Genomic DNA, 15,745 nt, shown 5'->3' with positions numbered 1-15,745 from the left:
AAAAGTTCATTTATTTCAGTAATTCAACTCAAATTGTGAAACTCGTGTATTAAATAAATTCAATGCACACAGACTGAAGTAGTTTAAGTCTTTGGTTCTTTTAATTGTGATGATTTTGGCTCACATTTAACAAAAACCCACCAATTCATTATCTCAAAAATTAGAATATGGTGACATGCCAATCAGCTAATCAACTCAAAACACCTGCAAAGATTTCCTGAGCCTTCAAAATGGTCTCTCAGTTTGGTTCACTAGGCTACACAGTCATGGGGAAGACTGCTGATCTGACAGTTGTCCAGAAGACAATCATTGACACCCTTCACAAGGAGGGTAAGCCACAAACATTCATTGCCAAAGAAGCTGGCTGTTCACAGAGTGCTGTATCCAAGCATGTTAACGGAAAGTTGAGTGGAAGGAAAAAGTGTGGAAGAAAAAGATGCACAACCAACCGAGAGAACCGCAGCCTTATGAGGATTTTCAAGCAAAATCGATTCAAGAATTTGGGTGAACTTCACAAGGAATGGACTGAGGCTGGGGTCAAGGCATCAAGAGCCACCACACATAGACGTGTCAAGGAATTTGGCTACAGTTGTCGTATTCCTCTTGTTAAGCCACTCCTGAACCACAGACAACGTCAGAGGCGTCTTACCTGGGCTAAGGAGAAGAAGAACTGGACTGTTGCACAGTGGTCCAAAGTCCTCTTTTCAGATGAGAGCAAGTTTTGTATTTCATTTGGAAACCAAGGTCCTAGAGTCTGGAGGAAGGGTGGAGAAGCTCATAGCCCAAGTTGCTTGAAGTCCAGTGTTAAGTTTCCACAGCCTGTGATGATTTGGGGTGCAATGTCATCTGCTGGTGTTGGTCCATTGTGTTTTTTGAAAACCAAAGTCACTGCACCCGTTTACCAAGAAATTTTGGAGCACTTCATGCTTCCTTCTGCTGACCAGCTTTTTAAAGATGCTGATTTCATTTTCCAGCAGGATTTGGCACCTGCCCACACTGCCAAAAGCACCAAAAGTTGGTTAAATGACCATGGTGTTGGTGTGCTTGACTGGCCAGCAAACTCACCAGACCTGAACCCCATAGAGAATCTATGGGGTATTGTCAAGAGGAAAATGAGAAACAAGAGACCAAAAAATGCAGATGAGCTGAAGGCCACTGTCAAAGAAACCTGGGCTTCCATACCACCTCAGCAGTGCCACAAACTGATCACCTCCATGCCACGCCAAACTGAGGCAGTAATTAAAGCAAAAGGAGCCCCTACCAAGTATTGAGTACATATACAGTAAATTAACATACTTTCCAGAAGGCCAACAATTCACTAAAAATGTTTTTTTTATTGGTCTTATGATGTATTCTAATTTTTTGAGATAGTGAATTGGTGGGTTTTTGTTAAATGTGAGCCAAAATCATCACAATTAAAAGAACCAAAGACTTAAACTACTTCAGTCTGTGTGCATTGAATTTATTTAATACACGAGTTTCACAATTTGAGTTGAATTACTGAAATAAATGAACTTTTCCACGACATTCTAATTTATTGAGATGCACCTGTATGTATATATATATATATATAATTGTTTTAAAATATTGTCTTAGTCTTTGTTTAATCTTACCCAGATACAGAGACTATAAGAGTGCAAACTGAATGAAATCCCAGATGCAGTTTATTGTGCTACTCCAATCCCAATTATAATGAAAAAGACCGAAATACACAAAGAGACTCTTATTTTGAAATGTCTGCGCTTCCAGTTGTGAGCTCACTGACTGCTGATTCGCTGAGAAAGTGAATCTGATTCAAACTGTTAAGCTGAGCACTCTGCGTCCGAATATTCATACTTCCCTATATAGTGTGCCAAAAACAGTATGCCAGTGGAGTAGTATGTCCGAATCCATAGTATTCATAAGACAGTAAGCGAGAAATGCACGGATGACCTACTACTTCCGGCGAGAACCCGAAGTGTGGATCGGTTCAACACTTTCCTATCCCACAATGCACTGGGAACTGAGGAGACGTCACGTTCAAACGCTGGATTTAAAACAAATGGCGGAGAACTGCGGGGCGGAAGGCTGTTTTCAACAGTAAGTGCTGTATACACAAAGAACGTTGCTCATTGTATTGTTTAACCGAACTTGAGTGGATTATTTTCCCGGTTGTTGTTGCCACATCATATATTCTGGTCACAGGACCATGCGTACATTCCCGGATGTTAGTATGTCTGAATTCTATTCATACTGCCTCTTTCGTACCTAAAGAGCGTACTGTTTTACCGGCCGAGAAGTGCGTTTCTCATCAAATACAGTACATACTTTGACAGAAGTGGTTTCGGAAGCAGGAGTTCAAACCCTCAGTTCTTTTCGGGTGATTCATGAAAAAGATCTATAATAGAAATAATAGTATCCTACTTGCTTCACTACTACTGGACGGGCCAAGTTGATGAACACTGTATGTGAGAGGTTCACATTTGCAATGTAGATTTCTTAACTACACATTTCAGCAGCTTAGTTTAAATACATGGACTAAGTGGATGTCTGTGTGTACTAATGGTGAACATATTATTTTAAAAGCACAAGGAAAATACAGTTTCAGCTAGAGCAACTTAAGGCTGAGATACAGAGTTAATGACAAAGTGACAATCATTATTAACCCATTAGAGGAAAAAAGTTTGGATGAGGGAATTTGCTTAATATGAAGAAATCACAGTGCATCTTAGAGTGTGTCCTCATCAGCAGATGTGGGTTCAGCCAAGCCAAGCAGCTTCAGCAGGGTAAAATAAGAGAAAACCCAAGGACGAGAGATATCCTGAGTCTGCTCCAGCCCTCCAGCCTCCATAAACAGACCTCTATGGAACTTTAAGTGCTGCTCCAGTGCTGCCCTCTGCCTGTCAAAGTGAGAAATACAATATATCTCAAAAGGCCTAAACAGTCCAGTGTGTGAAAGCATAAGTAGATCAAAGATTTTCCACACACACACACACACACACACACACATATATATATATATATATATATATATATATATATATATATATATATATACACATTACTGTTTCTTAGCAACTAACAGACCATTTTATAAAGCTTGAAGCATGAAGTTCATGAAACATCAACATAGATGTGACACCTGGCAAACAGTTCAGCCTGCAATCTGGCCTCCTCTTCAGCATGCATCGCTGCTTCCTCCTCCTTCCTCTTCCTCTCCTCTGCAGCCTTCCTTCTCTGCTCCTCTTCCTCCTTCTGTCTGCGCAAGTACTCCAGTCTGTCAGCCTCCTCCATCTCTGACAGCTTTCTGCGTTCCTCCTCCTTCAGAGCTTCCTCCTCCAAATGCTGACGTTCCAGTTTAGCTGTACAAATACAGTAAGGGTATTCACTGATTCACTGGTTCATAAAGCATTATATTTGCTAACTATTTCATTATTAATTGTTGTTGTATGGATGTGTAATGGCCATGTAAGATATTATCTTCACTCATTCCGAGTCATAGATATAATATGAAGACTGTCACATGTTATGGACCTCGAACAATCAGAAACCATAACTGCACAGGTATTTACCAGCCTGCCGCTTCTCCTCCTCTTGTCTTTCTCTCTGGAGTCGTTCCAGCAGTCTCCTCTTCTCCTCCTGTTGTCTTCTTTCTCGCTCTTTCACTGCCTGCTCTCTCCTCTGTCTCTCCATCTCCTCTTCTTGTCTTCTCTGCCTCTCCTCCTCTTCTCTAATCTTCTGTAACCTGCATATATGAAAGTGATGGTTTCTTGCCGATGTCTGTATGATAGGGTGGTAGTTTCAGTATTTGTTTCTATTTTGGCATGTTTTACCTCGCTTCCTCTGCTCTCCTCCTCTGTTCTTCTTCCAGCTCAATTCTCATCGTCTCTTCTCTTGCCTCTTTTTCTTGCTGTCTCTTCTTTTCCTCCTCTCTCTCCTTCCGTTTCCTCTCCACCTCCTCACGACGGCGCTCTGCCTTCTCAGCTAGTGCTGCAGCTTTTCTGTCTATTTTGTTAACTGGCTCCTCACTGCTTTTAATCTAATAAAAAGACGAATAGCATGTAATGTTATGAATATGACAGTAACATGACCTAATAAGTAAAAACTGGCAAAAAGACATATTTTTATATTTAAAATATAAAAATGTTATGATGTAACATGAAAAATAAATATTTTATAATTCTGCACTATTTCAAATTTCCTTGCGTCCAATGAAGCACACAAGATGCTTTTGGAAACATTTCTAAAATCATGCTGGATAACATTGATCAACAATTTTTGCACAAACTTGTGAAGTCCATGCCAGCTCGAGTGCATGGAAGCAATAGAGAGAAAAGAGAGAAATTATTTAATTGCTTTCCTCTTAAATTGTTATGCTGATAAAATAATTAGTAATGAAAACATTTGTATGTTCGTAATTTGGTTGCACCATTTGTTCTTAAGGCAAGACTTGGTTAGCAGGTCATAAGCTGTCCGTAAAGTTATGTTTAATCACATAATATGATGTTTATCTTTGATGATCCAATAAGCACCCCTCAAATTTGTAATTATTGAAAGGTCATGTATTTCATTAACTTTTTATGGTTGACGGTTGTTTCAGATCTATTTTACCTCATGTGAACAGTAAGAAATTTGATTTCCTTTGAAATTTGGGTAACACTTTACAATAAGTTTCCATTTGTTAACATTAGTTAATGCATTACATATCATGAAGTAACAATGAACAATATATATATATTTTTTTACAGCATTTAGTAATCTTTGTTAATGTTAGTTCATAAAAATACAATTGTTCATTGTTAGTTCATTGTTAGTTCATAGTGTATTAACTAATGTTAACAAATACAACTTTTGATTTTAAAAATGTATTACTATATGTTGAAATTAACATTTACAGCATTTATTAATCTTAGTTAAGGTATTGTTCATTGTTAGTTCATGTTAACTGATGTTGTTAACTAATGTTCACAAATAATATGATTTAGCACTGATTTTGGGTGATCCCGATAATGTTTTTCTGCTATGCTTGGCACCTTTTTTTTGCTCTGTTGTGGCCTCTGTAGAAATACATTTATATGGATTTTTCCTATTTTGAGTGCGGACTCATAATGTTTTCACTTTAACAAATAATATGATACATAAATAATCATGGAATATACTAAATAGTTTGTTTAATTATGTATATTATACATATTCAGGAACTGTGTCTAAAATTAATTAGGGGCAATAAATAAATACAAATACAACAAACAGGAAAATTTGAAATCTTTTCATTTTAGTACATTTTGTTTGTGTTGAAACCTGCCATAAATGAGTGATACTGGGCGATGCACACCGGAAAGAGCACCATTTAGAGATGTTTTGTGCTAAAGAGCAGCTAAGTCAGTTATTAAGCTAAATAAGTGTAAATGTCAACATCATCATATACAGTACTGTGCAAAAGGCACATTAGATGTTTCACAAAAAACATTTGTCTTATCTTTTGCTTTAGTGTGTAAATAGGAAACATCAATTTTAGATTTCCAAACATTCCTTTTGCAAACAGAATAGATCCACTGAGGTGGAACAAGGAGTCCTGCAACAGATGGTCTGGCTCCTACAGAGCCAGGATCTCAAAATCATTTAGCCAATCTGGGATTACATGAAGAGGATATACTCACACCATTGCATAACTCAGATTTGGTTGGGTTTGAGGCAGGATGGTGTGCTGGCTGAGGGGGCAGGTGGATGAGAGAAAGGGCTGCATTGTTGCATGGGTGGATCTGTGAGAGTTCTGAGGTGGATCTGTGAGAGTTCTGTGAGAGTCTGTGAGTGCTGGGATCTGATAGTGCTGTAACATGTGAGTGCTGGGATCTGTGAATGCTGTACACTGATCTGGGAAAGTCCTCTTCTTCACATGTCTCTGTGCTCTCTGAGTCTGTATCAGCATCCATGTCGTTCTCAGAGTCAATATAGGTGTTGTCCTGCGAGCTACTGTTTTCTAGTTTGTCATCCTCTTTGTCATGGGGCATCATCACCTCTCTCTCATGGGTCATGGGTATCTCAGGCTCATCCTGTTTATTTGCTATCCATTCTACTTCCTGTGGCTGAGGTTTTCCTAAAACAGATGATGAAAATTAATTGAAATGAGATTTTTCTTTCATAGCTTCTTTGTTTTCAGAAGATTTGTTGTAAAATGACATTTTTGCCAAAACCCAGTGATTTTAAGGCATAATAGGCGTGCTGCTGACATAAAGGCTGTTTCAAAAGACATCTTAATTATGATCCCTCCTAAGAAACACTTTTCTAAGGCAGCACTGCAAGAATATTTCACAGAGAAGGCAATCTTAGAAATGCACTGCCCCGAGCTCAGTGAAAAAGTAAATCCAGAAAAGTAAATCCAAGATGAAGTGAGAGAAATATATTTCAATCAGTAATGAAAATTTTTGGAAAAAATAGTCCAGTGTAATAAAAAATGTGATTATTTTACCCAATATGTGTGTGAACAATGTATTTTTTTTTTTTTTTTTTTTTTTTTGCTTACTAGAGCTTTGTTTGCTTAGTTTATTAGCAATGTTAGCTTAGCAACATGCTAACGTTAAAAATTGTGTAATTTGTTTTTGTTAAAATACTTTCTCCTATCCCATCTTAATATGCAGATACAACTGTAAGTAAGGCAGTAGTAGGTTAATTTCCCCAAAATGTGTAAACACTGTGGCTCTTCCCAGTATTAATCTGTTTGTTTCAGCGGCTTGGCCAGCTTGACACAGCAACATCGGCTCAACCAATAGCACAAGTTTGGGGCAGGACTATCTGTTTTTTTTTTACAGACTTTTTTTTTTTTGACCAGTGGCATACGAATGGTGTATTTGGAAAAACTTTTATATTTTTGCCATTCCTTGTGTTGATGTAGTGTTGCAGAAATTACACACCTCAGCTTTAATTATGAGTCTATTTTCTGCATTGATTATCAGAGTTGCTGCCTATGTAGAGTGTGCCAAATCGGTCACTTATGAGGCTCCAAAACAGCATGAATGCTGCCTTAAGGCCTTTGCACACCTAACGTGAATATGCGTAACGAATCACTGAAGAATGGTTCTTTCAAATTAAAAGCGAGGCGAATGATCGCCGTTCGCACATTCACGCTTTTACAATAGGTGGCGCTAATCGACAAGCAATTTTACCCCAGTATGGTAGGTGTTGCGAGCACCTTTCAGCTGGTCTGCCCTCCACCTATGACGCATGAGAAGAAGAACTTGACAAGTAAACAACCATGGAATCACAATTTGAAAGACAAGCAAGCAAGGTTGAACAACAAATGTTGTCAGTTGGAACAATACTGATTGTATCTTATTTCCATGTACATCTATTGTATTATACATTTATTCAAAACCCTGCATGTTATGAATTAAATATAACAAGATCTATATGCTCCAAGAGTCTATATAATGCACTCAAGACATTTGTTTAAAATAACTGCATAATGACTCACATTAGAAGGCAGCTACATACAGTATGTAGGCAGAATGGCAGTTCACTAGGTTTTCGAACAGAGTTATTATCTCTACTTAGACTCACCAACAACAAATGCTGGTTGACCTTTTTTCTTCTTTTTATCTTTAACTCTTGGGTTGTGAGATTTTGTAGGCCCTTCCTTTTCTTTCTCAGTCTCTTCTTTTGATTTATTTTTCTTCTGCAGATTGAGAGGATATTATGATAATTGTACAGACTGAAAATAAGAGATAGAAGCCATTGGACTAGTATATAACTTACTTGCTTTGGGGTAGCAGTGATGTTGTCAGGGACCCTGGTGTTCATTTCTTTCTCGGTCTCTTCTTTTGATTTCTTTTTCTTCTGCAAATTAAGAGGATATTCATTAAACAAATGTGCAGACAGCAACCAGGAGATAAAAGCATATATTAAACATAAATATTTAACTCACTTGCTTTGTAGTAGAAGGGATATCGTCAGGGACCCTGGTATTCTGGCCCTCAACATCTGTATAAATTTGAACTGTCTTCCCCTTTGATTTGCTTGTGTGCTTATTAACTTTTATACTTTTATTTACTTTCTCCAACCGTGTGTGTTCTGCATCTTCTGTTCCACCTGTGCTCTTGTAATGACCCTTGCTGTCATTGCTGTCAAGACTAACAACAAAGGATATCAAATATTAATCAGAATCATCTGGCAAAGAGTGTCGAAATTCAGAAGTCTGGTGTTCCCATTAAGATATAGCCCAGACAGAGAGAGAGGAGTGAGAAAGGGAGTGAGAGAGATTGACTGATAAGAGCTCAGATGTGGAGAGATACCATAATCTCCTCTCTGCTTTCTCACCACTCTGAGAAGTGTTTTGGCTGAAATTTGATCTGTAATCAAAGAGTGCTGAGACTGGGGCGGATGGAGTGACGTGACGGGGTGAGAGAGGAATGCCAACAATTATTAGACAGGATATTAATGAGTCTCAAAAACCTTGGAGCCAGGCTGGTTGACCTCTGCCTGACCTCTAACCTGAAGTAGCAACCAGCTTTGTATACACCCAAAACACAACAGGAATGCAAAGCGGGCTGATGATTGAAGAGGTAAGAACTGATAAAGTGGTGGAAAGCAAGAGGGGGGCGAAAGATTAAAACTTGATGAGGGACAAAATAAGAATTTTGGAAAATTAAAGGACATTTAGGATTGATTGGCCAGAAATTACACAGAGCGCTGGGTCATAGTTATTAAAAATCCTTGAACCCTATCTGATAAATGGAGAACTATAAGAAGAACTATAATTACAAACTATGAATAAGTATTTTGTTACTGCTTCACTCTGGCCGGGTCACAATTTAGCAAAATAATATAAACATTTCCAACAAAGCGCAAATCCTTATGCATCATTTATTTGGAAAGAAGGGTTACATGTGCACAAGGAGAACATTATTCATAGAATTTATTGTCATTTGGCAATTTAAATCAAAATACACAACTGTGTCAATCATACTTACCAATCCTGCACATCAGGACAGATTTTATAAACACAAACACAAGAAGAGCAACATTACATGAGCTAGATACTCACTCTGACTCCAATGGTAATCCTGTCTGAATTTCTGTCGACTCCCCTGGTGAATGTGCTTGGGAAGTGAAATGTGTTGATTTAGGACTGATAGCAGGCGCTGCACCTTTGGACTTCCTTGACCCAGGTGTCAGCCCCGTTTCCGGCTGTAAAGTTGTTGCCTTTACTTTTCTGCTTCTTTGCACTCTAGTGGCCCCCTCCCCTGAGAACAGAATCACATTTCTCAACAATTCAATGTTGTTGAAGTTTAGGTAAAACATTGAAAAAGGGATTTGAAGCAATTCATTGTAAAACTGGAGTTGTGTACACAGTCTACTTTGGGTTTCAGTTACTTTTTTAGTTTTGTAGACCCAACTAACTTGGAACTCACTTTTTTGGACACTACTTAGTGTACATGTTGAATCAGTCACTGATATTTAGTACAGCAGCACAACTATGAGTGTGATATTGTGTTTATACAACAATTCCATAGAACTGTTCAGCCGTGATGCCAATTTGTAGTCAAACACGGAAGTCTAATTCGCCATAGGTTCCCTCTGGATTTCCCTATGGGTTTCTATAATGGGGGTTTTCAGCTTATATGTAAAATAAGTTAACCATGGACCATTACTTGATTATATGTGGACGTTTTGTTCTACAAAATAAATTACACACTTTCATACCTCAAACTGGAATTTTAAAGCTGCCATGTGTCTATTTTAAAAAAAGTATGCAATTCAATACGGCTTAAAAATGCACTTTTGAGGTATGAAAATGTGTAATTTATGTTGTAGAACAAAACATCCATGTATCGTGAAGTAATGATTACCACAGACCTTATTTTACTCATAAGTTCAAAAACCCCATTATAAAAACCCATCCCGAAAGAACCCATGGTGAATTATTTTCCGGATTTGTGGACGACAACCTGAACAGCTCTAAAGACAAGAAGTTAATAGACATTGATTTACATTTTAGACACAATATATCCAGTTATTTTGTTTATTTTTGCGATGCTGATGAGAACAGTTCCAAAAGAAGCCAAATCAGGATCAACCGTTGAGTGTTCCTGAGCAATTAACCTGGGGTCCAAGTAACACGTTACTATACCTAATAATCTAAACACTTTTACTAATGCGTGAAGCTTGCAAGATGATACATTTTAATATATGCATTACATAACCAACCACATTTACATTTGTTTATGCATGACCAAATTGTGCGGTAGCTCAGCTGATGAGAGTGTTACATTTGTGATGCAAAGGACCGGGGTAAAAGTCTTGAAGAGCATGTGAGTCAACGCTTTAGGTGAAAGTATCATAGAAGCACCACAAAATGACGTGGTTGCTTCAGTAATTTTTTTTTTTTTTTATCTCACATTTGCTTTTTATGACAGTTAGGTTTAGGTTAAGTTTAGGTTTAAGGTTTAGGGTAGGGAGGTAGGTTTTGTTGATTGAAAACTTGATAGAGCATAAACCTTAAAAACCTCATCTGTTTGGGAGAAAATGTATCTTGCTTTTTAGTGCCACTCAGTGGACATTTCACCTCAGAAATTCAGCAATACGTGTATGAAGCCACATAATATATTTTTGCAAAAATGTCACATTTTCACGAGCAACACACAGACTGACAGTGGAGTGATAAAAACAGTGAAGCATTCCAGGGCTGTTATACTAAATATCAGCACTTTTGGAATGTGCTTGCACAATCAGATTAATGGACCTTAAATAACTGTATAAATCTATTTAGAACTTTATACTGGATCAGCATTATTACTCATTGGGTTGCTCTGTTGAGTGGTAACCCAGGTGCTGTGTTTACCTGTTCTGCTGGGCTGGTGAGTTGTAGAGCTGTTCAGTTCCTCTAATCTCTCCTCGGGTAAAAATACCTTTGAAGAGACGGACTAAGACTCAGATTAAAGCAGGCGTTAATGGATAACTCATAATAGCAGGCTAAACAGTATATTAGTGCAAAAAGAAAGGTTTACCTGTGTCTCCTGAATTATTTTATTGACAGAACCTAAACAGTCCTCCTTCCTCTTGGCTTTTGTTTGCTTTGCATGGGAATTGACCTTAAAAACCTACAGAAAACAGCACCTCATGTATTTTATTGTGATTTCCACAAAAACATTTTCCTGGAACATCTAGGCCAACTATCACAAGGTCACAAGATGGTTTAGACTTCATAATGTAGATTATTAAGAGTTCATGGTCACGCCGGGCCTGGGTAGCTCAGCGAGTATTGACACTGACTACCACCCCTGGAGTCACGATTTCGAATCCAGGGTGTGCTGAGTGACTCCAGCCAGGTCTCCTAAGCAACCAAATTGGCCCAGTTGCTAGGGAGGGTAGAGTCACATGGGGTAACCTCCTTGTGGTCACGATTAGTGGTTCTCGCTCTCAATGGGGCGCGTGGTAAATTGTGCGTGGATCGCGGAGGGTAGCATGAGCCTCCACATGCTGGGAGTCTCTGCGGTGTCATACACAACGAGCCACGTGATAAGATGCGCGGATTGACGGTCTCAGAAGCGGAGGCAACTGAGACTTGTCCTCCGCCACCCAGATTGAGGTGAGTAACCGCGCCACCACAAGGACCTACCAACTAGTGGGAATTGGGCATTCCAAATTGGGAGAAAAGGGGATAAAAAAAGTGTTCATGGTCACAGAAGTTGAAGTTACCTAAACGTATACTAGCATGCTAAACTGTGTACATGTGGAAGAGAAATATTTACCTGTGTCTCCTGAATTATTTTACTGCCGGAGCCTAAACAGTCCAATTTCCTCTTGGCTTTAGTGTGCTTTGCATGGGAATTGACCTTAAATGCCTACAGAAAACAGCACCTCGTGTATTTTATTGTGATTTCCACAAAATCAGTTATCCTTCAATGCCACAATATGGTTGCAAGATTGTTTAGACTTCATACTGTAGATCATTAAGACGTTTTGGCTAAAGAGGTTGAAATGAACTGATATCAAAATAGCCTTATAAATGCTATATAGGTGAAAGAGGAAGACTCACATGTGTCTCCTGAATTATTTCATTGTCGGAGCCTATATGATCATCATCATCCTCTGCATTATTCTGTTTTGCATGTGCATTCACTGTAAACCCCTATAGAAAATGGCAACACAGTGTAATAACAAAACGGTTCATTCTCAGGTTAGAGTGCCATTTGTGTTTCATCTGTGACTTAACACTACTAACATAATTAACAGGATCAGGGACTAAAAGTGGTTTCGAAAAACAAAACCGAAAATGAATTTTTTGGTGGAACGTAATGAAAATGGGAACAAAGTCCTTTTCAATTGTTTCAGAGGGAAAACACTATTTTTTAAATGCTGGTATACTGATTAATACGATTAATTTTCGTTCCGATATTTTTTGAATGGAACCAAAAACCAAAGGGTTTTTCAGCCTGAAAAACGGAGGTTCTCTCTTTTTAATAAAAAATAAGCATGTGCTTTGATTCTAAAGGAAACTGCTGGATGTAGCATTTTGTGACATGCTCAAGTCAAGACCTTTTCAACAACTATATATAATTACAACATATTGCGCTGTAGATTTAAAAAATGAATATTTCATTATGTCCCCGGACCATAATATAGAACATTCCTACCATTGGAGCAATTTAAGCTTGAAGTACCACCTGTTTTCATCAGGGGGCAGTAAGCAAAACACCAGCTTTACAGGCAATGCGCAGCTGTACAGACAAAAAAACACACTCAGGCTTGCTTGACACTAGTGACAGCACAGTATAAGGACTGACACGTTCTTGCATTCAAACACAGCTAGACGGAGCGCAATTCCGAAAGTAGGGATCTTGAGACATGTTTTTCTATTTTTTTTTTTAAATGTTCAAATTAATACATCGACGTAAATACGCAGTTTATGACACGACGCAACCAAAGCGAGGCGCTCCAAATGCGTCCATCTGAGGCATGTGTACAACGTCCTTAGAAAAGCCCTTGTAATAAATCTATCTCGGACAGTGTTATTTGGGGGCCCTTCTCTGCAAATATTTATTTATGCTATTTAATTTGATTAATCAGATTATCATAATTACTTTGATAAAAAAATAAAATAAAAAAAAATCGATTGAAATCCCTACAACATTTTCATGCATGGTTAATCCAGATTACACTTTTTATAATAGAGGTAAAAGGTAAATTTCACTGTTGTATCCAAGTCTTCACTGAATTATTTTTAGACATGATGCATTAATACAGATTTGATGCTTCTGGGGTTTGACTTAGAAGCAGATCTGTTATTAAAACTAAATTATCCATACAGTTTATTTTTTTATTTAGGCCTTTGTGATACTGTTTGGTTTCACATGGCTTATTACAGCTATTGAAAAAAGACCATCATTGCATTGTGTGCTCTCTTCTGTTTTTTCACCAATGTTTGCTATTAAATCAGTATAGAATTCAGGACTTTATTACCTCCAGGAAAACATGGTCTGTGTATGTGCTCTCTTTGGATACACCAAGGTTAAAATAATAATAATAATAATTTGGCCCGCATAAGATGGAGTTTAGTCCAAACATGCCCACGCACTTTGTACATGCATGCAGGAGAGAGAGATTTAGGCTATTAATTGATTTTTGATGGCCAGATGTATATTTGAAATATTTTTGGGGATATATTCAATATCAGGAATACATTTATTGAAATGACATTCTTTTATATAGGCTACTGTATGCTATGCTTGTTATAATTTCTTTGCTGTTAACTCGCCCACATGGGAAAAGTATGAATTGCTTATTTTCGCTGATTTTGGTTGAGACAAGTCCTGTATTTTGAGGTTGTTTTTCCAGAACAGGTCCCTTGTTTCTCTGCCAACACTGCAACTGGTATATATTCTCCACCCTTAGCACAGAGTTTTGTCATCTTTAAAAGAATGTTATGAACGTTCTCTTATTTCATTCTAACTGGAATGCCGGAACCAGAACAAAAACTGTTTCTCTTCAGAACAAACATTTTGTTTTTAGTCCCTGTGCAGGATACTGTTACATTAACAGGATACTTAGTCATATTATCTGATATAGATAGTCTAGTGTGTAATTGTAACAGGTATAGGATGGGCAAGGAGGAGGCGGGAACCGGCTGAGCAGTCAACTAAATTTTATTACAGAAATAATCTTAAAACATCATAAAACATATAGACGCACACACACACACACATAGTGGCCACATGTGTGTCTCTCTCTCTCTCTCTTGAACTAGCGCATCCGGCTCGTCTTTATCCCCCTCCTGGCTGATTAGCCCAATTCAAGTTTGGGCGTGTGTCCTCACTGCCCGGCCCCGCCCTCCTCCTCGCCACAGTAATTTATATATATTTTTATATGTTTGCTTTTCATTGAAATATCAACAAAATTGCATGTCCAGGAAGAACGGTGTGTTCTGTATGTTTTTTGTTATGCTGAAAAGCAAACCCTTGTGTGTCACTGAAAAGTGGAGAAATAAAAGTCTTATGTTGGATATTTACCCGGCTCCTGCTTCCTCCTTAACAAAGAAAGCTAGATGTATCACAGTGGTGCCAAAATCCGGGATTAGGAGGAAGAAAACACTGTCATGGATTCATCGCCATTAGCTGAAGTAATCACGACTCTTGCAGGCATCCACCAGATGCAGCATCAAACCCTCCTGGACCTACATGCGGAGCAGGAACAGCATTTCCAGGTCCTGTTCCATGTCCACGCAGAGGACCGACAGGTATTACAGAGCCTGATGGCCCAGAGGAGTACTCCAGCAGCGACACCGGCCACAGCCATGACCACACCCCACATCACGCTCATGAAATTGGGGCTGCAAGATGAACCCGAAGCCTTCATCAATCTCTTCGAATCGGCGGCTGCAGCGTGCGGCTGGCCCAACACCCAGTAGGCAGCCTGATTGCTGCCCTTGCTGTCCTGCAAAGCACAGTTTGCAGCCCAACAACTGCCGGTCGCGAGTATCCTGGAGTACGTGGGCCTAAAGCTGGCCATCCTGCAGTGGGTCGGCTGCAATCCGGAGCAAAACCAGCAACGCTTCTGCACCCTGCAGTTCAGCGAGTGCAGTTGTCCGTTTGCCTTTGCCCAGTAGCTCCGTGATGCCTGTCGAAGGTGGGTGCTGGCAGAGGATTGCGATGCCGGAGCTGTTATCGATCTTGTGGTACTGGAATAGTTTGTCAGCAGGCTACCGAAAATGATGGCGAAGTGAGTCCAGTGCCATCGGCCAGTGTTGCTGACGGAGGCAATCCAGCTGGTTGAGGACCATTTGGCAGTGTATTCGGGGCCGTCAATCCCTCTTCTTCTCTCTCTCTCTCCCTCTTTCTCTCCTCCCTCCCCCTTTCCTTCCCCTCACCCTGTTCCTACTCCCTGGAAACGGGGAATTCCTACCCCAAAACTGGTTTCCCGGTCCCGTGGGGTGTTCAACCTGCCAGTTTCCCCTAACCCTCTCCGCTCTCCCCCACAGGCTGGTGAATTAACCTTTGTTAACCGTGAAGTCAGGGCCGGTCTGCTGGAGCTGTGGGGAACCTGGGCATTTCCAGGACCGATGCCCTACGATGGAGGTGGAGACATTGGTCCCCAACACACTACAGGCTTCCCCCGATCGATTGAGCCCCCTCTGAGTATTAAGGGGGGGTAAATATAAAGCCTTGGTGGATTCAGGTTGTAATCAAACCTCCATTCACCAAAGCTTGGTTCAGTCTGTTGCTCTGGATACAAGCCAGCGGATACAAGGTGTGTGCACGGGGATATCCAAAGT

General features: G+C 39.4%; 1 protein-coding gene across 1 annotated transcript; it reads right to left on the bottom strand.

Moving 5' to 3' along the window:
* Positions 1-1,525: 1,525 nt before the first annotated feature.
* LOC127447360 (uncharacterized protein KIAA2012 homolog) lies at positions 1,526-14,029 on the bottom strand. The gene is made up of 14 exons (XM_051709177.1): positions 14,009-14,029; positions 12,014-12,106; positions 11,727-11,819; positions 10,983-11,075; positions 10,817-10,883; positions 9,020-9,218; positions 7,901-8,105; positions 7,732-7,812; positions 7,537-7,651; positions 5,640-6,076; positions 3,813-4,018; positions 3,552-3,724; positions 3,122-3,341; positions 1,526-2,879 (listed from the first exon to the last, which is right to left on the bottom strand). The coding sequence occupies exons 1-14, from the start codon at positions 14,027-14,029 to the stop codon at positions 2,708-2,710; spliced, it is 2,175 nt and encodes a 724-aa protein (XP_051565137.1). The 3' UTR covers positions 1,526-2,707.
* Between the last annotated feature and the right edge of the window lie 1,716 nt (positions 14,030-15,745).

Source organism: Myxocyprinus asiaticus, chromosome 10, assembly GCF_019703515.2.
Source record: "Myxocyprinus asiaticus isolate MX2 ecotype Aquarium Trade chromosome 10, UBuf_Myxa_2, whole genome shotgun sequence".
In the NCBI taxonomy this organism is placed as follows: Eukaryota; Metazoa; Chordata; class Actinopteri; order Cypriniformes; family Catostomidae; genus Myxocyprinus; species Myxocyprinus asiaticus.
The sequence above is the reverse complement of the archived record's forward strand: the minus strand, read 5'-3'. Positions and strand labels throughout refer to the sequence as shown.

Coding starts and splice junctions, on each gene's coding strand:
- LOC127447360 (XM_051709177.1), bottom strand. CDS start 14,029: ATGACTAAGTATCCTGTTAAT. Junction 11,076..11,726: donor AAATAATTCAGGAGACACAG/GTAAATATTTCT, acceptor TGTTTTCTGTAG/GTTTTTAAGGTCAATTCCCA. Junction 3,725..3,812: donor AGGAGAGCAGAGGAAGCGAG/GTAAAACATGCC, acceptor TCATATATGCAG/GTTACAGAAGATTAGAGAAG.